Source organism: Bison bison, unplaced genomic scaffold (assembly GCF_000754665.1).
Source record: "Bison bison bison isolate TAMUID 2011002044 unplaced genomic scaffold, Bison_UMD1.0 scf7180017864064, whole genome shotgun sequence".
Taxonomy (NCBI): Eukaryota; Metazoa; Chordata; class Mammalia; order Artiodactyla; family Bovidae; genus Bison; species Bison bison.
Genome location: NW_011494636.1, coordinates 408,709 through 432,995, shown reverse-complemented (window position 1 = coordinate 432,995; position 24,287 = coordinate 408,709). Strand labels below are relative to the sequence as shown.

At 35.3% G+C, this 24,287-nt stretch overlaps 1 protein-coding gene across 12 annotated transcripts in view; it reads right to left on the bottom strand.

Annotated features, from left to right (window-relative positions):
• Window positions 1-24,287, bottom strand: part of CEP170 (centrosomal protein 170kDa) — a 131,101-nt gene that overhangs the window by 35,290 nt on the left and 71,524 nt on the right. For 8 of the 12 annotated variants that reach the window (XM_010836663.1, XM_010836658.1, XM_010836661.1 and 5 more), the window contains 5 exons: window positions 19,559-20,035; window positions 14,984-15,147; window positions 14,504-14,797; window positions 2,854-3,003; window positions 44-170 (listed from right to left, as the gene is read on the bottom strand). In XM_010836663.1, coding sequence (XP_010834965.1) covers window positions 44-170; window positions 2,854-3,003; window positions 14,504-14,797; window positions 14,984-15,147; window positions 19,559-20,035 — 1,212 coding nt within the window. The remainder of the gene's footprint in view (window positions 1-43; window positions 171-2,853; window positions 3,004-14,503; window positions 14,798-14,983; window positions 15,148-19,558; window positions 20,036-24,287) is intronic. The other 4 variants (XM_010836667.1, XM_010836669.1, XM_010836668.1 and 1 more) reach the window with 2 other exon arrangements.

Below are 24,287 nucleotides of genomic sequence, written 5' to 3'. Positions count from 1 at the left end.
TTGGCTCAAAAAAAAAAAAAAAAAAAAAAAGGAAAGAAAATACCATGCTCTAAAGGAACAGGTACAGACAACTCCATTATTCTTTCTTCTTGATCATGCCTTGTATGATTGGCAGCCAAACTAGCCCATTGTGAAACCCAACGCTTGTTTCCAGACGAAGATGTACCTTCCTAAAGGAGAGAAATAAAAGAACGAAATGATCTAGTCTGTCAAGCCTGTTCTCATGTTCAGAGAATTTCATTTATTCATTAAATTCCCTTTAACATATCATATAAAGCAATATTTAAACCTCACATTGATATATTACCATTTGTTATATTTCCTTATATATAAAGATTTTCTAGGGCATGCATCTCTTTTAACTACAAGATTATTACTGTGAATGTAGTAAAATTTTCTGTACTTATTAAGCACTAACAATGGTACTAAAATAAACTCTTAGAGCTTAAAATTTACTGCTGCTAAATAAAAGGTGTACTACAATAGCTTCATGGCTACCACAGCAAAGTTAGTTCTACTCCAGTCTATAGAACAGAGAGTCTAAGACCTATTTCTAAGTTGTTCTTCAGTCCTTTAAATGTTTCCATGAATCAGACTGGTTCCACACTCTCAGGGCATATTCAAATCTGCCAGGTCATGTCTTCAGGGATTTCAAATACAAGCCCAAAGCTTTAGGTTTCTTTCTACAATACGTATTTCCAGAAGAAGCTAAAAATCACTCAAATCTTTAAGAATTTTTGTATAACCAGTCTGAACATAGACCTCTCCCATCTAGATGTGTCTTTAAGGCAAATGATTAGTGTGAAACAGAATTTAATTCATGATATGGTTCCATATATATGGATTATATATTGATAATTCTTAGGCCCAGGTCAGTCTATGTATTTAAGATGGAAGATCTAGGTGTATAGAAAAAAATGTTTCCTCACTAGAAATTTAAGTCAATGCTCAGTACTGAATCTGTAATGATAACTAAGAATTGAAAGGTCTGATCAAATTTTATTCTGAATTATCTCAGAAAGCATTTTATTAAAAGTGTCAAATGACAGTCGAAAAACTGATAAATTCGTAAGACTATATACTATATGATTTCAAAAATAATGGATTGAAATAGTAAGTTGCATACAAGTGACATACATACAATAAAGCCTAAAGTTACCAAAGCCTGCTGAACCTTTGAATTCCCGCCAAGATTTTGTGGGAGTTGTTCACAGTTCTTAGACTGAATGAGGTACCAGAGCCATTCACATCATTCTAGGAATACCCACAACAGAATGGGTTTCAAAGACACACATTTATGTAGATCCATTCTGTGAAGACTGTTCTAATGGCTAGTTTAGGTGGTTCCTTCAAAGGCAGGTACATACTTGGGCTATATATAAATTTACTTGGCATGGGCTGAGGGGATAACGAGGAGAAGAAGGAGTCCAACAAGTTCACAGTCACCAGCACCCTTTCAAAATTAATCAGAATACCAAAACACTGCTTTGAATAAGTATCACTTGCTTTCAATAAGTAAATTAAGCATCTTGAAAAACATCAAAATAAAATTGTTTTGACAGTTTTCAGGAAATAGCAGACCATAAAGGGAAAAATTCTATATTAATAAGCAAATATATATCTGAATTTAGTTGACTACAAAGAATACATTTCACACAAATACTTCATTTATATTTTATTTATACCTTAGGATTTAATTTATATTTAATATATATTTACTATTTGTATATTTTAAATTAACTCATTTTTAGAAAGGTAACATGATGAATAAGAGAAAGGGTTAACACATCAAAGCTCTTTAAGGTTCAAATTCTGGCCTCACAAGGTATGAGTTTTAAGACCCTGACCAAGTTAATTTCTACAAACTTCAGTTTCATTATTTGTAAAATGGTATGCAGAAAGCTTCCAATGAATGTTAGATCTTGTCAGTTGAATAAATTATAATACTTCTCAGTCATATTTTTTTACATTTCTTCCAATATATTAGTGTACAATGAAATTCTAATAACATTTGTAGTAAAGGGATAAACATTTGTTGACTGCAGAAATCTAAGACAATTACTCTGCTGGGTACTTTCTATCCTTCATATCCTTCCCTGTAAATGGGTTTTAGAAAAATACCACTTGCATAGATAAGAAAACTGAAGATGAGAAGAGAGGAAATGACTGATTTAAAGGTTCCCTGTTAGACACGGCAGTTCTAGGATCTGTACTCAGGTGTTAGAGGCTCTACTATGCTGCACTGACTCCGTGACTATCAACCAAGCCACCCTTTCTAGTTGCATCCTGGGATGCACTACAAGGGCACTTATTTAGGTTTGTAAGTTGTATGTATCAGGCACAACCTTGCATGATAGATCTTTCCATTCCAAATACATGACCTTCTAGTAAGTATATGTAGTGTGTGTATACATATATATACACACACTTTATCTCAATGTCAGAGATAGTGAGCATATAGCTCATTAACTGCTAACTGAAATTTAACATTCTCACTGACTGACAAAAAAAATATTATGGTGTTTTACAAGAGGATATATTAACTGCTTAAAATAATATACAGCTGACCCTTGGAAAAAAGTGAGGGCCGAGGGGGAATAAGAGCTCCAACTCACTCTGAAGTCAAAATTCCATGTATAATTTTTCAGGTGGCCCTCTGTATCCATGGTTCCCAATCCTTGGAGTCAACCCTGGATCCTGTACTACTGTAGTATGTATTTAGTGAAAAAACAAATCTGTGTGACAGTGGAACTGCGCAGTTCAAACCCGTGTGGTTCAGGGGTCAACTGTAATTAACAAATGATAAAAATTTATATTTTGTGCATGTAAAAAATGTGAGGAAGATGTGTATACCTCTGAGTTGTGAAATCCAGGTGTACTCAGTGGTTTTCTTTCTTCCATGACTACTGCAGCAGAACTGAGAGCCCAATCTTTTACCAGATCTTTATGTTTTTCATTGATAATAGGCCTATTATAATCTTGATTGTCATCTACTCCAAATACCTAGGAGGAGAAAATTATTTTATAAATGAGATTCTGAGTAGCAGATTAATATGTGAGCATTATCAGTAACTTCAGAGGCAAAAAATAGTATTTTAAGTTAATTTTATAGGTAAGTTCAATAATGACAGAAACTTGTTTAATGATAGGGTAACATCCAATAGGAGTAACAGCTGGAGATGAAAACAGGGCAGTGGTAGCTCATGTAAATGTAACTAACCTTTTTAAACATTTAGCAAATGTACCATTTAATAATAAATAAGAGATATTCAGGATATTACATTTGCTTTGTTAAAAGATGTTAATAATGTTAAGCATTTTAAGATGCCAAGTGTTAGGACTGAGTACCACACCACTTTAGCTTGTCTCTGCTTTTGAGAAGCATGCTGGAAGCTTAAAGCTTATGGTCAATTTTATCTGTTCCTTCCCTAACAAGTGCTTAATATTTACATACATGAATTAAATTTATACAAATAATTTTCTCAGGTACTAAATAACAGATTTTACTGTATGATCTTTGTATAAAATATACTATAATTCTTAAACTTTGTGTACAGTAGAACATAATTTTTAAACTTAAAGGCCTTTGTTTGAAATGCAGATTCCTGAGTCTGTTCACACAGGTTAGCATTTTCAATAAGAAGGCTGTCTGTAGTCAACACTTCTGAAATATTCTAAACACAGAGACCAACAATCAATCATGTACCTTTAAGGGCAGTTACCTGAGTCTTACTCATTTATTGGCATAACTAAGGCTTTGAATTGACTGGGAAAAGTTTATAACTATATGAACTTTAACACCGTTTTACTCTTAAGTCTACTTGGTTGCCAATGGTTATTATTTATAGGTATTAGTTGTGGTTCTAATTATTAAAATGAAGAATGGTAACATGTGCTTGAATTAGCACTTTGTAGAAGAGAGCTTTAGAATAAAATCAAAGAGCCTTCATTTTCTACAAAAATGGAAAAAAATCTTTAAGTTAAACTATTTTCTAGAAAACTTTTTAATGATATGCTACTTTTTAATTGTAGCTGATAAATTCTGAAGTCTACATTTAGTAAAGCAAATACCAAATTTGCAAAATTCACTGAACTTGGAAATGTTACCACTAGATGTCATTACTTAATATTTAATTCAAATGTAACTGTACAGTTCTCAAGAATTATGATTTAATATTCTGTTGAACCACTCAATATTCAAATATTCTTTGCTTTAAGAGAAAACTTGGTATTATTCTATGACTATTAAATCAAATATGAATTTTTTTTAGTATACAGAAGGGAAAAAACAAACCCATTTCATTTTGCCAAACAGCAGAATTAGCAAGTTTAACAAGAATAGCAGTAAGACATACTAAATATATCTTTCCATGTGCTCTGCCTTCAACTCCACTTGTAAAGAAGAAACCACACCTACTAAGTTATGCATGACTACCTTAAAATTTTAAAATTATCTCTAACTCAAGTCACTGAATTCCACATTTACTGAAGCTTATTTCTTTATTTGCATAATCACACAAAAAAATTACAACCCAAGTTTTTGAGAAAAAGATAAAAATAATCACATGTGATTACTTGTATGTTGTACCTCTCTGGCACATTAATATAAAATTTACCTTCAGTTAATTTCTGATTTGATGATAGTTAATTCTAATCCATACTTGAAATGGACTTCCAAAACTTTGATTTCCTTAAATATCTAAGCATCAGCAGTTCCGAATCTATTAAATCTCTTCAAATTGCTTCTGACGCTATTTTGAAATAATAATGAAAGACACAGACAGAAAAAACTAATGTTTTTAGGGAGGGGGACTGAAGCTGTATAGAAAGTGTAGTCACATGACTTCCTACAGATTCCTTTTAAAACATTAGAGATATTAACAGCTAAACATATATCTGTCAGACAAGTAGCAATTGATTGATATTTTCCAAACAAGTAATACGGCCTGAAGTAGTGCTTGCTGTATGAGCAAGGAAGCCTTCAAAGTTCATACCTATATTTTTGATAGTGTTTTGAAAAATTAATGATACTAGTAACCAGTTCAGCTTGAAATCTAAATTGTCATTTTCATGTCTCAGTATAAAAAATCTACAACTTTCATGTGAAAACACAGAAGACAGACAGGGCTATACTGTGTACTTTAAAGCTATAGTACTTTTCACATCTAAAAAAGTACATACAATCTGACACGCATACAATAACTTAAACACAACTTGAAGGCTCCTCAAAGCAGAGACCAAGCTTGCTAGATTTTCTCATCTTTTCATTCTAGATTTTGTCCCCAGGTGATCGTCACTGAAATCACTAACTGCAAACAGTTACTCAACCTATCTGTACTTTCTCCTCCTAGATGGTTCAGTGATATGACAAACACACTATGCTAACCTAGGCACATGAATCTTTTCTCTTCCCCACTACGCAGGGCTCAATTAAACCCCCAAACCTGATAAAGTACAAAATCAGGGTGCCTCTCATTCAGCTAGAAACTTTTTTAGATTAGAAGTCTAAAGGGAGAAAAAAAGAAAGAGCAGATACCTGTCCAACTTTTGTATTTCCTAAGTAGAATCCTCCTCCTAAGTTTGTCAGTTTTTAATTTTTCCAAAGGGCATGGGGAAGGAGCAGGAGTGGTATGGGAACAGAAAACTTCTTTTTCAACTTGTACTCTCTGTGCTCTGTGGTACTGGCAGTTTAAAAATTATTTATTTACCTTAGGGGCTGGGAGTGTTTTCATGTATTCTTCCCTATAATTCCCTTGATCCAGACAGATGCATCTCTATATGAGGGAGTGACTTGTGACTCCTCTAGGAGCCTCTAGGTTTAGGGTAAGAAGACAGAATTAGGGAACATGTTCTCAATCTTTTCCTTTGAATATGTACACGTGGTATGTAGCATCTCACTTTGGTATTTCACAGCTATTTTGCATTGGCTACTTTAAATAGTCTTAACAACCTGCTACTGAGGTATGGTAACATTATTTGTAGGTTGTTGGGTTCACCACCATAGGGCATTTAAAAAATAAACAAACAAACTATATATAAGCTCAGTTGCTCAGTTGTGTGCAACTCTTTGCGACCCCCTGGACTGTAGCCCACCAGGTTCCTCTTCCATGGGATTAACCTGGAAAGAATATTGGAGTGGGTTGTCACCTCCTACTCATGGAGGTGATGGAATTCCAGTTGAGCTATTTCAAATCCTGGAAGACGATGCTGTGAAAGTGCTGCACTCAATATGCCAGCAAATTTGGAAAACTCAGCAGTGGCCACAGGACTGGAAAAGGTCAGTTTTCCTTCCAATCCCAAAGAAAGGCAATGCCAAAGAATGCTCAAACTACCACACAATTGCACTCATCTCACACGCTAGTAAAGTAATGCTCAAAATTCTCCAAGCCAGGCTTCAGCAATATGTGAACCGTGAACTTCCAGATGTTCAAGCTGGTTTTAGAAAAGGCAGAGGAACCAGAGATCAAATTGCCAACATCCGCTGGATCATGGCAAAAGCAAGAGAGTTCCAGAAAAACATTTGTTTATTGACTATGCCAAAGCCTTTGACTGTGTGGATCACAATAAACTGTGGAAAATTCTGAAAGAAATGGGAATACCAAACCACCTGACCTGCCTCTTGAGAAACCTATATGCAGGTCAAGAAACAACAGTTAGAACTGGACATGGAACAGACTGGTTCCAAATAGGAAAAGGAGTACGTCAAGGCTGTATATTGTCATCCTGCTTATTTAACTTATATGCAGAGTGCATCATGAGAAACCCTGGACTGGAAGAAACACAAGCTGGAATCAAGATTGCCGGGAGAAATATCAATAACCTCAGATATGCAGATGACACCACCTTTAGGGCAGAAAGTGAAGAGGAACTTAAAAGCCTCTTGATGAAAGTGAAAGAGGAGAGTGAAAAGGTTGGCTTAAAGCTCAACATTCAGAAAACGAAGATCATGGCATCTGGTCCCATCACTTCATGGGAAATAGATGGGGAAACAGTGGAAACAGTGTCAGACTTTATTTTTTGGGGCTCCAAAATCACTGCAGATGGTGACTGCAGCCATGAAATTAAAAGACGCTTACTCCTTGGAAGAAAAGTTATGACCAACCTAGACAGCATATTGAAAAGCAGAGACACTACTTGCCAGCAAAGGTCCGTCTAGTCAAGGCTATGGTTTTTCCCGTGGTCATGTATGGATGTGAGAGTTGGACTGTGAAACAGTGGCTTACTTTATTTTTCTGGGCTCCTAAATCACTGCAGATGGTGATTGCAGCCATGAAATTAAAAGACGCTTACTCCTTGGAAGGAAAGTTATGACCAACCTAGACAGCATATTAAAAAGCACAGACATTACTTTGTCAACAAAGGTCCGTCTAGTCAAGGCTATGGTTTTTCCAGTGGTCATGTATGGATGTGAGAGTTGGGACTATAAAGAAAGCCGAGCACTGAAGAATTGATGCTTTTGAACTGTGGTGTTGGAGAAGACTCTTGAGAGTCCCTTGGACTGCAAGGAGATCTAACCAGTCCATCCTAAAGGAGATCAGTCCTGGGTGTTCATTGGAAGGACTGATGTTGAAGCTGAAACTCCAATACTTTGGCCACCTGATGCAAAGAACTGACTCCTTTGAAAGGACCCTGATGCTGCGAAAGATTGAGGGCAGGAGGAGAAGAGGATGACAGAGGATGAGATGGTTGGATGGCATCACTGACTCAATGGACATGGGTTTGGGTGGACTCTGGCAGTTGGTGATGGACAGGGAAGCCTGGCATGCTGTGGTTCATAGAGTCGCAAAGAGTCAAACACGACTGAGTGACTGAACTGAACTCAAAGGCACAATCTGACCTTACAACTTCTTCCTTTTCATCTGTCTGGGTAAATCTCTGTCCTTTCCCAGAACCTATCCTACATCCTTGATTCTTCCTATTCTTTTGGACTCTTACAGCCACCTTCTTTTCCTTTTTCATCACTGTTTAGCATTCTCTATTAGTTCCTCCTTTTGTATACTGAAATCACACTCAGTTCTTATCTAATGCTTCTACAGTTAAAATGTCCAGTTTCTCTCCTTTTTATGGCTTAATTTATTGTCCTGCATTCTTTTCTTTCATGCCTAAATCTTGCTGCTCATCAATTACCATCTTATGCTTTCTTTGCCAGATTTTTAAGCGTTAAGTGCTTAAGTGGGTATTAATAGAAACTGAAAAGTATTTCTAGATTTCTATTAATCAAAGCAATCCCCCTGAAACTTACACATTTCTTCTGATGCAACCAAGTCTTTTGCAGCTTTCATATTTCTTATTACAAAGAAAAACTTACAAAACACAGGTTTTAAATTACACATTTTAACAAGTTATTTTGGAATCAAGATATAAACAAATTTCAGTACATAAAATATAGGAAAATCTGTTTGTAGAGACCTCATTGCATTTAATCAATCTATAAATTCACTGAAATAAATTAGCTAATACATAGCTAACCACATATAAATAGATAAACATAAAAATCAAGTCAATATTTTTTCTTTCTCATTTATCCATTCAAAAGATAATTACTGAGTGTCTACTACATACCAGGAACTGTTCTAGGCACAAGAAATACAAACGTGATGAATACAAATGAGATCATTCTAGAAAGGATAGAGAGAATAAACTAGCTAGAGGTAAGTTCTATAAAGAAATCACAGTAGTATTATAAGAGGGTAATGCTGGGGCTATTTTATAGATAGAGTGGTTAAAGAAAGCCTCTGAAAGTAAATTATAAGGAGGTAGGCATGCAAAACTAAACCAAAAAACCACACAGGGAAGAGCTTATTAGACTAGGGCACACTAAGTGAAAAGCCCCTAAAAACCAGGAAAATAAGTAAGATCTCTTACAATAGTAGAAAAAGGAAAATCGGGGCAAACCTAATAAATTTTAAGCTTTTAACTGAAAAAAATGTGAGGGTTTCCTTATGAAGCTTTGGGGATTAATACAGCAGTAAAGAGTTTCCTGTACCTAAGAAGGACATGGAGTGTTAAAAAGGGGAGAGGAGCATCAACAGAGTGACCAAAACTGAATTCTCCTGATACAAAAATTTTTTTTAAATTGTTCAGTGAAGAGACAGCAGGAAAGAAGATTAACATAAAAGAAAAAAAATCAAGCTGTCAGAATTTACCTGTTAAGAACCACTTAACCACTTTGCTTCAGCCCTTATATTAACTCAGATTATTTCTGGATTGATAGGAATTAGAAAAAAAAATATTAAGTCAAATTCCAAATGCAGCCTCTATTATCAAGGTCCTCTTCTACTACTCAAGGCTCTTATCTGATCTCTTTTCCTTTAGTTCCCAGATACCTGACTGGGTATATGAGTGGACTCTGCACATACCTCCCTCCTCTGTGTTTTAACAGGCTCTCTTTACCTAGATTTTGACTCTGCTTTATCAAGTTCCCTGACTCTCACTCGAACCTAGTCTAGAATCCTGCTGTGAATGTCAGAGAGTTTGGAGTATCTTCATTCCAAATTGCTTATACCTGGATCCAAGTTCTCAGCACTGACTTCCTTTGGGATGTCTCACTGCTGTCGATGTTCCTCATTTTGTGTTTCCAGTCCTGTATAGTTCTCCTGGTTCTGGATTCTTCCCTACCACTTGTTGCCTACAGAATAAGCACTGATAGATACAAGACCCCAGGAAGGGAGAGAATATGCTAATAAGAGGCACTGGGGGAATCAAAACTCAGGAAAGAAGTATCTGGTAGAACTGGTCTATGGTATGAAATTTGTGGAGAAGAAAAATACTTTTTTCAAAAGAATCTCAAGACCTCTACAAAGACCAGTATTTTTTTTTCATTTAATATTTGGCTTTCTGTTTTCACTTCGTCTTTCTCATTTAGCTTAAAGTCTATGAAGTAGCCCTGACAGTATCCTTCTCTTCCCTTAGCAGTGTTTTGGACGAAGGAGTGGGGAAAAGAAACTGGTACTATGATGGGTTCTCTAGGTTATTATAGGGAAGTCAAAGGAGGGAGGTCTAGGGGAGGCTATCGTTGCAGCGGAAGATAATTACCTTTAATCCAGGCAGTTAACAGCACTTTCTTATTATAGCACATCTCCATGTAAGCTTAGATGTAAAACTTAAGAGTTCTTTATGAATAACAGACATGCATTAATATTATAAAAAGTAAATTTGGGGACAGAGCATACAATAAGTTTTATGTACTGACAAACACACAACACAGAAGTATAAACCAAAATGCTGTAATCCCGTAACTTGGAGGTTGGGGCAGAGATATCTCAGTGCCCTTGAATTACATAACAGTACAACGACACAGAAAAAGATAATGGCATAATAGCTTGATCATCTCTTTAAAGAGATCCTACTTTAACAGTATGCAACTTCTCCTGAGTTGCAAGGCAAGTATATGTTCTGTTTATCGTCTCTAGACGCAGAAATACAATGTACTTTGGGGAAAAACTGAAACGGCATTCTAGTGCTTAGCATATTTAATGTCAGTGTATCATGTGAAACTGCTGCTTACTCACTTTTATTATTCTGTCTTTGATTCCAAGGTGCTACTGTTCTTTTTATTTTCTCTTAGTCCTATGTTTGATCCTCCTTTATTCACTCTTATTCCTTTGTCCACCTATACTGGTGTTGCTAAGAATTTCATACTTTGCCTCTTTTCACTTTTATACACTCTTTCCAGGTGATCTCATCTTTATTTTGCATTCACAGCTACCCTCTTGTAATTCCAGAAATGTTATTTCAGCCCAGATCTCTTACCTAAGATCCAGACATTTATATTTAACTGACTACTGGACATGTCAGTAGCTTTTTAATCACCTTCTCTGCTTCCAGCCTTTCCAAGTTTCAATCCATTCTTCACACTTATGACAATGATTTGCATGTCATTGCCAGATTTAAAAGTGTTCAATGATTCACAACTGCATTCAGCATTAAAACAAAAACATTAAAGTCCTTAATACAATATGGAGAGGCCATCAATGTCTAGTCCAATCTCATCTCTCTGAAAGTAACTGCAGTCCTCTGAACAAGGCCTCTACCCTCCTGGGCTTTTGAAAAGATTGCTCCATATTTTTGAAAAACTCTCCTTGACCATGCCTGCTGCTAAGTCGTGTCCGACTCTGTGCAACCCCATAGACGGTAGCCCACCAGGCTCCCCCGTCCCTGGGATTCTCCAGGCAAGAACACTGGAGTGGGTTGCCATTTCCTTCTCCAATGCGTGAAAGTGAAAAGTGAAAGTGAAGTTGCTCAGTTGTGTCCGACTCTTAGCAACCCCATGGACTGCAGCCTACCAGGCTCCTCCGTCCATGGGATTTTCCAGGCAAGAGTACTGGAGTGGGTTGCCATTTCCTTCTCCAATGCATGAAAGTGAAAAGTGAAAGTGAAGTCGCTCAGTCGTGTTCGACTCTTAGCGACCCCATGCCTATTATGGGATTAATCCTGTACGTTTCAAAACGAGCTTGGTTGGCAATTAAATTCGGTATTTACTGAGGACATTTTATATGCCAGGCACTAGGTTCCTATAGTCATGGGGTTTATATTCTTGCACATGTGTGTGTTTGTGTGTGTATTATAGGGGAGCAGAGAGGCAAATAAATAAACAGGAAACTATCAAATGCTGATAGAGCTTATGATTAAAACAAAACAAGCTGATTTGATAGTACAGGGGAGGAGAGGGGTGTTTCCTTAGATTGGACAGTTAAAGACTTCTCTGAGGAAAAGATATTTAACCTGAGATCTCCTCATGGAAGCTATTGGTACCCTTACTTGAACAGTTTGCTCATCAAAGCATCCACCATACTATTTTTAATGCATATGTTTTCACTTGTATATTTCCATGCCTCCATATAACTTAGTTCTTGAGGGGAAGAACTCTGTCTTTTCCATTTCAATCTCTCTCTCTCCTAACACAAAGCTGGGCACATGGCAGATGCTGAATAAAGGTTGAGAAAAAAATTAATGTAAGAAACCAGCTCTCAAATGAGGGAGTAAAAAAGGAAAGAAACCACACTGAAGTTTTCAGGCCCAAATAACAATTAAATTCCGAGGGACAACAGCTGATAGTCCCCACTTCCATCCCACACACCCCAACTTTAAAAGGGAGAAAACGGATGACAAAGCTTTCCCGAGCAACTTGATATGATGTCTGAATCTCCTCCCATCCTCCCAAAGTCCTTCTTACGCCCTGATTCTATTTTGGGTCTTTGTTTTCTTCATGCTCACAGGTTACTTCATTTTCTTCAGACATTTGTTTTCCCAGAGCCTGACTTTAGTTAGCCTGAATCTGACCTCTAGCTTTAACCACAGCCAGTAGAATCTCAGCACTTTTTCTTTGGCATTCACAACATAATGTAGTGACTCCTGTTTTCCCCTACAATTATGGCCTTAGCTTTGTTTTCTGGTTTATACAAACTAAGAATGACTGAATTATCTACTCAGTCACATTCTGACATTATTCCCTTAAATGAATCCTGCTTTAGATTCTTGGCTTTCTTTATCCATAGTGTAACCATATACTTTGTCACTGAAATTGGGACTCTTTTTGAAAATGAAAAAAAGGATGCTTATTATGGACAGCAGGTATACACCAGGTTTTGTGGTCCTCTTCATCCAGCAGTTGACTTTTCAAGAGTCTCAACTGCCAACAGGGACTTCCTTCTTGACTTTCTGTTGTTGTGGCCAGGCTATTTCCTTGCACTTTAACTTCCATTTGAGTTCCAGATTTGACCTTTTCAATGCTGAGGAACTTTTCAGGATTTATCAAAACCTAGTGTAGAGATTCATACATGGAAACTCCTCATAGACCTTTTATCATAAGATAGCATTATAATAATAAGCCTCATATATTTTATTGAATTCTTTCTGCAATCTAGTGTTCACTCAGTGTACTTGTATCTGGTACAGCTAGTATAGATCTGTCTGCCTACAAGTGTTCATGTTTTTAAACTACTACAATATAATCTCTCACTGAAAGATCTTTTAATAGAGAAACATCAATAAACTATAAGTGAAATATACATAAATCAAACAAAACTATACTAGAATAAAATTAATCTGAATTTTAAAACTTATTAGCTTTTTTTCAAAACCTATCCTTTTATTTTCTACTTGACAGTATCTTAAATAGAAATATACTAACTTTAATCTGAAAGTAATGTCATTATTGATTCCCAGTGATGAAAATAATTAGAAATGACTGAGTCATTTTCTATTGCTACAACTGTGTTCTTAGCTTTCCTTTACTATTATTAGAAATATTACTTTATGTTTGTTAATTTTTTAAAACTTTATTTCTCTTTTTTTAAAAATTTATTTCTCTTATTAACAACTATCATAATATCTATTTCCTAAACTAATGGGTTTCCGGAAGTCTGGAGTTCTATACCCCAACACTGAACAATTCTGAGCATTTGCCCCTCAATAAATGGATGTTAGAAATTATATATATATATATATACACATACCAATGTAGTAATAGACTGTATACACCATAGAACACACTCTTAAACAGAAATAAAAACTATGAAATTAAAAGTAAATATAAGTCCCAATAATTTCCTGCTTCCCAAAGGGTTACCTTGTCTATTCTCTAAAAGACCACTGTTTAAGCTCATCATCTGAACTAGTGTATCTCAAATGTTAATCTGCATATGAGCCCTACTTTTAAAGCAGATTCCTTTTCACTATGTTTAAGATGGGCTGGAGATTTGTATTTCTAACAGGCTCTCTAGTGATGCTAATGCTGCTCACATGCTAAGTAACAAGAACTGAAACAAGAGATTAATGCTTAGCCAAATTTATGTTTCTGTCTTCCAGGGGATCAAATATACAGCAGATTCTAAAGTCAATCTTTCATTACTGGGGGCAAAACTACTTTTTAAACCATACAACAATCATTATACACCTTAATCAAATACATCAAAAATAAAATCTGTAATGTAAATTATTATCATAACTAGGTATACCCTTGGTTAAACTCAGAGTATCATAAACATGCTGATTTTGTGTTTATACATTTCTTTTCTATCACCACAGACAGCAGTGAATAGAAATTAAGAGGAGAAACTAAGGAGAAAGAATAAAATGGATTAAACATGTATTTTCATCTGCTTCCAAAATAAAATTAGTAGGCAGGAAAACTTTAACTACTTTCAATTGAAGCTCATGTTTATATTAATGGAGTCAACAGTAATCTGGTTTTCTTTGATTTTTAGTTTTTAAATGCAAAGTGAGCATGGTCAAGATGTAGCATTTAAAAAGTCAATCTTAAATTATTAAAACTTTAACAGGTCCAAACAGCTTATATGTACAGAACTTTACATATGAAACTCAAGCAAATTCAGAATACAGCAGAACAAAACCAGAAAGTATTTTGGTCTTATTGTTAGGTTTTCAGTTCCCTAATAAAATCCTGAAGTTTTAATATACTAACTACATGAAAACATTTTATATCCTCTAATAATTTCCAACAGTTAAATACAGCACGAGAAAACTAATACCAATTATTTACCTTGTCAATCATTTTTCTTGCTTCCACTTCCTCACTGTTGGGATTCTCTAACTCAATGGTATAAGTACCCTTGTCACTTTGGTCATCATCATTATCCTTTTCAGAAGCAGCGGAAGTAGCTTGATTTTTTAACATTTTATCCATCTCCTGGCTTGGTCTGTGCCCAAGACTCCCTGAACTTCTTAATAATGCAGTTTGTAGGAAGGGAATTGACACCGATGGCTCCTCTGATTTCTGTTTTAACAATTTCCCATGTGGAACACCATGCCCCCCTCTGTGGTGCGCAGAGCTAGTCTGTAAAGACAAAGAAACCACTTTGGCATCTGCTGCTGGAGATTTTGTTTTTTCAAGTTTTGTATGTGGTGCTGAATGAGTAGTTTCCTGACACAAGATTCCCGTACTCTGAGAGAAAGAATATGACCTTCTTTTTCTGGGATTGTCTTCATCAAAGAATGCAATCATAAAAGCAGTTTGACTTACAACAGCTTGGTCTTGATGCTTTTCAGTAGCCTGGGCCTTCTGTAGTTTTTTCTGTTCTGAATGGTGGCGCCTTAAGTGTTCCTCAAGAGTTGCACGCTTGCTACAGCGCCTGTGAGCCCCAGCATTTTCTGAGTCGCTTTGTGTACCATCATCATGTTTGTTTCCTGGACACAGAAAAGAAACCGCATAATAGAGAAGGGAAAAAATCCTATGTAGAAAATCAAAGCATATACAAAAGTGCTGCTTGTTCTGCCCCTCCCCCCTTTCAATCCAAAGTCATATGTTCTTTTCAGTAACAGGCTCTGCAAACTTCCCTCAATTGCAATGCTTACATTCAAATTACATCAACCAACAATGAGTCCTTTATAAACACTTGAATAGGATTACTTTTCTTTCTCCAAATTTTAACTTTATAATGGTTCATCAATGCCTTAAAAGATAAGCAGTGCTACAACATCTGTGATAGTCTATATTTGTAACATTAAATATTAATCCTGCCTTTAAATCTTATACCTTATTTAAACAATCAAAAATTTATCTTTAGCATTAGAAAGGAAAAGACAGAAAAAAGTGTGATCCCACCGAAATGCTTATCGTTACACCAGGAAAAGAGAATGCAAATGCAATAAAAAAGTGTGATGAATCGTTAATTTCAGTGATGTTCAAAACTTTCAAAAGTACAGCATTCCTTTCCTTTTTTAATATTTAAAAATGCAAATTTGCAGTTTCCACCAATTACTGTACAATTCTTTACAAACATCTTTCTAGCTATGGTAATTTTTGCGATTTTGTATGTGTGCTCATTTCAACTCTGGTGGCTTCAACGAGTTAAATAAAGCATGCTAAAAGGTCTAGCATGGAAAAAGCATAGACTATGAAATCCTATATAAACCTACCAGACAAATGGCATGTTGCTAAATATAACGAGACAAAAATATGTTTTCTCCATTAAGCATATAGAGTCAAGATAGAATAATGCAGTTGAATTTTGAAAATATCAGCTTCCTAACAGAGGCTTTTTGTTACTCTTCATAGCTCTGTTAAGGATTAAGTGTGAAACTTTATGAAAACTACTTGATTTTTCACTGATTTAGAATTCTTATCATGTAAACAATAAGCACACTAGAGGAAATAATCAAATGACAATTATTATATTCTTATAGCATGAATTTAATGGAAAGTTGAGCTATTCTATGGGTGTTTTAGACTGAGTCACAAATGAGGGCTTAAAAGATAGTTCTTTAGAAGAAAGCTTAAATGAATCTAGTCAACCAGGTGTATTTCAATACTTCCAGAACTAAATCTGAAAATCTTCCTTCAAATTAGCAACTAGTGAAAATGCAATACGAAAAGAAAAAAAACAAAAATTAGTGTTTAGTTTAATTAATGGAATCCCTGCCTTGATAATTAATCTAGGGATAAAGGATAGGCAGATGGAATGCAGAAGCAAACAAACCACTAGTTCAAATACAAAACTCAGGAAAATTGCACATTGTACAACCTATTTCATATTGCACTGGATATACTGAAAAGGAATCCAGTTTGTAAGAGCTGTAAATAACTAAACTCCCATATTTCATGTGTAATGGGACCAGATAACCCATATTACACACATACACAATATGAAAACACCATCTTACAGACTTTAGTTCTTGTTCAGTTCAGTCGCTCAGTCGTGCCCGACTCTGTGTGACCCCATGGATGGCAACATGCCAGGCTTCCCTGTCCATCACCAACTCCTGGAACTTACTCAAACTCATGTCCATAGAGTCCATGTTAGTTATGTATTATTTCTTGTAACAAGTTATATGTTATAACATAATTATATATGTTATAACACATATATAACATACAGTCATATGTTATGACATACTTATATGATAATTCTTGTAACAACATATAAAAATTTGGTGCTTATCTGGTGTCAGGTCTTTTCAGTGTCTTTTAAGTTACAGGTTAAAAGGTTATAGATTAGCCATTTTCTTTGTAGAAAATTATTCTTTCATTTCCCAGTGTTATACAAGATAACACATCTGATCAGATGAAAAAACTGCAATTTTTGTTTTTATTTAACAGAAACATCATTAGGAACTGTTCAGATTTTTTCTGTTCTATCATTAATCATGCATTAATATGTTGAAGTTCTTCTAGTATTTTTTAGGATAGATTGACTGTAACTAATCAGTAGCTGTGGCCAAAAGAAGCTTCAACTCTTCTAATGGGTAAAAGTGTATGGACTTTGTGTACATTATTGTCTTCACTGTCCCAAAGCACGTGCATTTCACTCTTGCAGGAGCAAAGTTGTTTTGTTTTGCCTACTTTCAAGTTTTTGACCGATCTAAGCAGTTGCTGAATATCTAATTATTGTAAAATAGTTTCTATTTGCTATACTTATATTTATCTAGAGACTAGGTATATACTTTTGATCTCTTAAATTGTGGAAAATCTTTATCTGATGATGGCAGCTCTAACTTTGGGGGAAAGTAAAATGTCATTTGTAAATACATCTGAAAAAATAAAATGGATAAATCTTGGATCAAAAATGAGGCATATTCACAAAGACATTTTCTTAGATGGTTTGTAAAATGTTCTGAAGGCAAATTTAAAAGCAGGGTTCTATGCAATGACAACATACTAGAATGTATATCTACCTATAAATCAACTCTGAGGGATAATAATAATTTGTATAATTTCTGGTAAGGATTTTAAAAATCTAACATAATATATGAATACAGTCTGAATGTGAATATCAATGCCTCTAACAGGAATCAAAATAACAGCTAAAACAGAAAATAGTCATTATAAGTAAAATTACAGTTACAATAATAGGGTGTAGTAAAGGTTTTTTTTTTTTTGGCCATACCACATGGCTTGGAGGATCTTAGTTCTCTAACTAGGGGTGAAACCTGTGCCTCCTGCAGTGGAAGCAGAGTCTTAACCACTGGAATGTCAGGAAAGTTCCATAAAGGTATTTTTTAGTGGTGGTTTATCTCTTAGCTCATTTGTGTACATTTATTAAGGATGGTCTAAAGAACATGTTATTTCTAAATTTTCAAAGTTTATACTACTTTTTACATTATACTAGGATATCAGTCTTATTTTATCCAATCCATAAAAAATGATCAATTTACAAATTGATTTATATGTAAGCTTTAACCTATATACATATCAATACACATATAGGTCTCAATTATGTATGTTATTATCTAGTAGGAGTAAAGACAACAATTACATGTCAAAAGTTTGTATGCCAGGTTAACTGCTTATGATTATAATTAAATATGGTAATAGGCCCTGACAAAGAATTAGGTAATCACACCATCTCACAATCTTGAAACGGCTTAGAAGCAAATAGGAAATAGGTATTTCTTCCATTAGGTGAAGAGAATCCCAAACCATAAAGTACAGGTTAAACCAGGGTCAGTTTTGTCAATAATAATGAAGTCATTCATTGATTATTCAAATTACTGAGTAACTATCACATACTCAAATCCCAGGAAAGGGCTAGAGATATAAGGTAAGTAATATACAATCTCAGCTCAACAAGTATTCTTTTAAAGCTCTTTTACTTTTTGTATGGTAACAGAATGATCAGATTAACATGTAATCATTTCCCTTATAGTAAGCTTGTTAAATAAAATCAAGATATAGTAACATAAATCTGTATTTAGCAAATTCTAAATTAAAATTTAACTAGCAAAACTAATGGGGGAAAATGATTAGTTGATACTCTGATGTATTTTAATAAAATATTTTTTGTCAAGTATTTTTAATAAAACATTTAATAATTATTTCAAAAATAAACCTTTAACTGCAATTTTCACTAGTGAATTCTTAATTCAATTAAGTCCTAGTATATCTATTTGTTTCATGATTAGAGTATCTTGAGAACAGTCTGAAACACTCCACCAACAATGTGACTATATTGCCAGAGTAGAACTCTAAGCCCATAATTCAGTAACTTAAAACGTTTAAAATCTACATGTTGACATTTTACAGGAAGCACACAGTAGAGAATAGAATTAAACATATATTTTCCTTAAATCAGGAAAATTATGAGAACTGTCTTCTAAGGAATTCCACTGGTGAAATGAATGAATATTTCCACAGGAAAAGGATATTTAATGGCATATATTTTCCAGGCAAGAGTACTGGAGTGGGTTGTCATTTCCTTCTCCAGGGGTTCTTCCTGACCCAGGGATCGAACCTGGCTCTCCTGCATTATAGGCAGACGCTTTACCGTCTGAGCCACGAGGGAAGTCTCTATGGCATACATATAAATTTACAAAACCAATTTGGTTTTGGCAAGAAAATGAAGGCAGACTGCTTTGAATGAGTAAGTTGGATATGGGCAGAATGGCTGGCTTTTGAACTTTAAGATCAAATATAAACCTTCAAAAAAGCAGAAGCAGGAGCTTTATATCTGCTTCTTATATGCTTATATGATATGCTTCTTATATGCTTCTTATCTGCTTACATGATATAATTATATATCATATAATTATTTTTCTAATCATAGTTTGGTAACTGTGAAGACTGAAGTTAACCATAAGAAAGGAAGTTCTGAAAAGTTACCTTTCAACCTTTTCAAGTAAACTGGAACATCACTTTTAATACTTTTGGAATCCTCTTCTGTTCTTTCCCATACCATCTGAGGAGGGTTGTTCTGTGCTAGCCAGTCAGCTACTTTGTTTTCGGGTGCCATCATTCCAGTTTGAATCCCCGGCAGGTCTTGAGTTCCAGGAGAAGACTTCTTTGACTTGTGGCGCTGATCAGAAGTAAATTTTGTCACATGATCTCTAATAGTTACTTTCCCTGGGGTACTGTCATCAAATTCAATGGTAAATGAAGCATGCCCTGCACCTGCTGTATGAGAACTTGGTGTGTCTTTTGTTGGGATTTCATGAATAGTGCTCTCTGTTATTTGTGATGGTTGCTGAAATTCTTTTGTAGGGATTTCAAAATAACTTGGTTCCCTACAGAAAGGAAAAAGTACTTCTTCACTTGCAGCTGCAGATTGTTCTTCAACTTGCTTGGCATCTATGCTGCACCCTAATAAGAAAAATAAGAGAAAATTCAAAATATTTGGGAGCTTCTAGAACTTGAAGGAGTATAGTAATGGCCACTTCCATTACTCCATGGGAATCAGAAGGCAGATTGCTGCTTAGATGAAAAAGAATGACAAAAGTCATAAAAGAGAAATAATTTTTATTATAAACATGGCATTTCTGTTACCAATAGGAGATGCAAGATAAGCAGCAGTGCAAAGGATAGCAAAGCAGTTAAGAGATGGGATTTTGCATGGCTAGGTCTATATTGTTTCCAATGTGGATCCAGAAATCATCAAAAGTACAAAAGAAATGAAATCAAATGTAGATGGAGATGCATGTTCAATGTACATATCTAGAGAGAGAAAAAAATATGAGTTTCCTTATCAAGTAAGGAGGATGAAATATTGCAAAAACAAGTAAATTTCTAAAGGAGAACGAGTGTTCAAATGAAGAAGGAAACATGAGGTTAATACATAAGCAACATTCTGGACAGGATGATTTTACTTACCATTCTTCACCATCACAATTCAGAGATATTACTTTCAGAATCACAAAAATAATATTATAATGTGTGATCCTTACAAGAAGACAGATAACATTTTATAAAGAAAAGAATGAGTAAAGACATGTGGTTTGCTTGTAAAATGCAATCCAAGCAGCATTGTGAAACAAGAAAGTTAAAAATAGAAAATTCAGTTGCCAGCCAATTAATTCCAAAAGAAAATTCATGTACATTTCTATACAGCAGAATGTGCTCAACTGCCAAAAATCCTTAGAGGAAAGCTGAATTATAAATCTCAGATCACCAACAAGAGTTGGCATAAGCAAGTAATTCTGGAACACTATTCCTCTGTTGCCTCAGAGACAAATAAGAAGGTATGAAAATAAATGCATCTCTATATAAAATATGTGAAGGCATAAAAATGAAAATGATAACCGAAATGTCTTAAATCTGTTATCAGATATTATAAATGCAAAAAAAAATTAAGATTAAACTGCTTTGATTTTCAGGAAGCAAAAGCACTATTATAAAGATGGTAAAGAGTGAATTCAAATAAAAACTTTCCCTAAAGCTCAAAAGAGCATTCCTTTTAAAAACACATTGATAGAAAAATCATTTACAGATAATTTATTAGGAAAGAATATATGAGGGACAAGGTTGTTTATAATACTTTTCTAATTAAGTGAAGTATTTGGTCTCTTGAAACATTTTTCCAAGTATTAAATACCGATGGAATTCTTCAGGTGCTATAATCAGTTTCTTAGCAACACTCTGAATATGAAAGTCATAAAACTGTTTGCTTTTAGGTTACACAAGAATGGGACAGCAACATCTCTACAGTCCAGTGTGCGGCACAAGGTACTGCGCGTGTGCCAAGTCGCTTCAGTCATGTCCGACTTTTTGCGATCCAAGAACTGCAGCCCACCAGGCTCCTCCCCACGGGACTCTCCAGGCAAGAATACTGGAGAGGGTTGCCATTCCCTTCTCTAGGGGATCTTCCCGACACAGGAATCACTCACATCTCTTATGTTTCCTGCATTGGCAGGCGGGTTCTTTACCACGAGCACCACCTGGGAAGTTCCAAATTAAGAATTATCTCCAGTGTAAAATACAACCAACGAGGACGGCAAAGAATTCACCTGCATTGCAGGCGAACCTGGTTTGATTCCTGGGTCGGGAAGATCCCCTGGAGAAGGGATAGGCTACCCACTCCAGTATTTGGGGCTTTCCTGGTGGCTCAGATGGTAAAGAGTCCACCTGCAATGTGGGAGACCTGGGTTCGATCCCTGGGTTGTGAAGATCCCCTGGAGGAGGGCACAGATCATTAAAGACTTCAAGTTCCACTTTCGAAAAAAAAAAAAAGAGAAGAGAAAAATATTACACAGACAGTAAACAGAATATATAACGAAACAATTTTTAACAGAAAAATTATCCTTGTCAAATCTACTTAGTGTTTCCTCACCACTGAAAATAAAAAAGTGTATCAGAAAAACTCTATACTATCAAAGCAGTAATTCTACACACTACTTAGAAGAAAAGGATATGCAAGATTCTTAATAACCTAAGTAATGTTCCAAAAACGTCTTTATTAAAGAGCTCATTTATTTTTTCCTTAATATTAAAATGTCCCCTTGAATGTTTACGTTGGAGGCCTGTCACTTAAAATTACCATGAGAGTAAAATGCATTGACTGCTCTCTATATATTGATAAAATCACTGATGTTTTTATTTTTTCATACACTGATTTATTTACTAATTTAATAATGTACTGTTCCTGACCAATTTCATGTAGAACTATCCTTCCTATCTACCTGACCGCATTCGCTCATTTTGTTTTCCGCATCCTTACAGGAACAGAGTAACACTGAGGACAGAATGCAGCAGTCTCCTACCCCCACTACCTGAATGCTCAAATAAACGATGTGACTAAACTATAAAGCAGTGACTGCAACAAGCTGGCCCAGGGGGATAGCATTTACCATCTACTTGTCACTAATGATTCAAATGAGTATGTTCTCAATTTTCCTCCCTTGAGAAGAAAAACTCCACAGTTATTTCTGACATACTTTTAACATGCTTTCACTTTGTAACACATTAAAAAGCAGAGGTCACCAACTGCATGTAACTATTTTTAAGGTTATTATTTTCTAAGTTATTCCTACTTCAAAACTGACTTTCCTCCAAAGGTTAGAATCTGAGACCTCTATAGGCTAACACCCAATTTATCCAGTAATCAGTTATCTAACAATGTCAACAGCACAACAGAGTAGAAAGACAGCATTTATGATCTGATGATTATAGTCAAACAGCCTGGTTTAGCAGAAAGCAGGAAGAAGATTTGAAATCAGGTAAGTCCCACCTCTATCAGTTCTTAATTCTCATTTTTCTCATTGTAAAATGAGAAAATAATACCCACCCATAAGATTGTTGTGACGAGTCAGTGAGGTATGTATTAACTGAGATAGCATAAGTCACCCAGAAAAAGTCTGGCACAAAGTAGGCACACAAATAAATGTTTCTCTCACTTTTTCTCCCCCAACTCTCCAACACAGCGAACTAGGGAAACAAGAAACTAAAACCAAACATCTAACTAAAAACCCAAGACAGATATGGCAATACCCATGTCCTCATCCCTCACTGAGAACCTTTTTTTTTTGACTATTTACTCAGCTTACATGTGACAAATCTGGAGGGTATGTAAAAGCAAGGATTAAGGTCAGATATACTGCACTAAGAAAACGAGATAAGTCAAAAAACAATAAAGAGCAGACATGTGGCTCAAAAACACAGCAGTTCAGAACCATTCAGTATATGGGCAAACAATCTTACATCAAGTCTCCCAAGGACATTACTGTAACATATAGTTCAATTATTGATATTCATAATGAGGCTTCTGAGTCATAAAGTAAACATTTTAATAATATTTAGCCTTCTTTGCTTAAGGAAATGACATGGCTAAATAGAAATTAAGGGAACGGTTAAACTTAAAAAACAAAATTGCAGTTGTAAAAGTGAAGTTTGGTCATTTGGAAAATTCATTAGTAGAGGAAATCATTTTGCTAAAGATGATAAAACCAGATTAAGTGTTGGCCTACTATACTTGGGATTGTAGGACCACTAGAGAAATTATTAAGGGTCTTCTAAATTAATATAGAAAAATAAAAGAGCTTTCCTTTCTTAGTACTGGTAAAAATCATTCTGAAATTTACGAATTTAACATGAATTTCTCTTCAAAAACTGTTTTATTTATACTAAAGTAAACTCAGTCATGTGCAACTCTTTGCGACCCCCAAGGACTGTAGCCCTCCAGGCTCCTCTGACCATGGAATTCTCCAGACAAGAAGTGTCTGGAGTGGGTAGCCATTCCCTTCTCCAAGGGACCCTCCCGACCCAGGGATTGAACCTGGGGCTCCTGCATTGCTGGCAGGTTCTTTACCATTTTAGCTACAAGTTCAGTTCAGTCGCTCAGTCGTGTCAAACTCTTTGTGACCCCATGAATCGCAGCACGCCAGGCCTCCCTGTCCAGGGAAGCCCTCAATACTCTTAATGAGATTAATAATAAAACATTGGTATGAATAAAATATTATTAGAATAATTTTCATTCATACTAATACTTAATTATTAACCTCAACCAAGAGTATTTAATAAATCATCATGCTAGAATCAATTATGGTTATCTAAACCAGAAGAGCAATATCCTTAAGTTCTTAAGGCATTTTATGATTGTGTCACTTTCCAGGGAATCTCATGA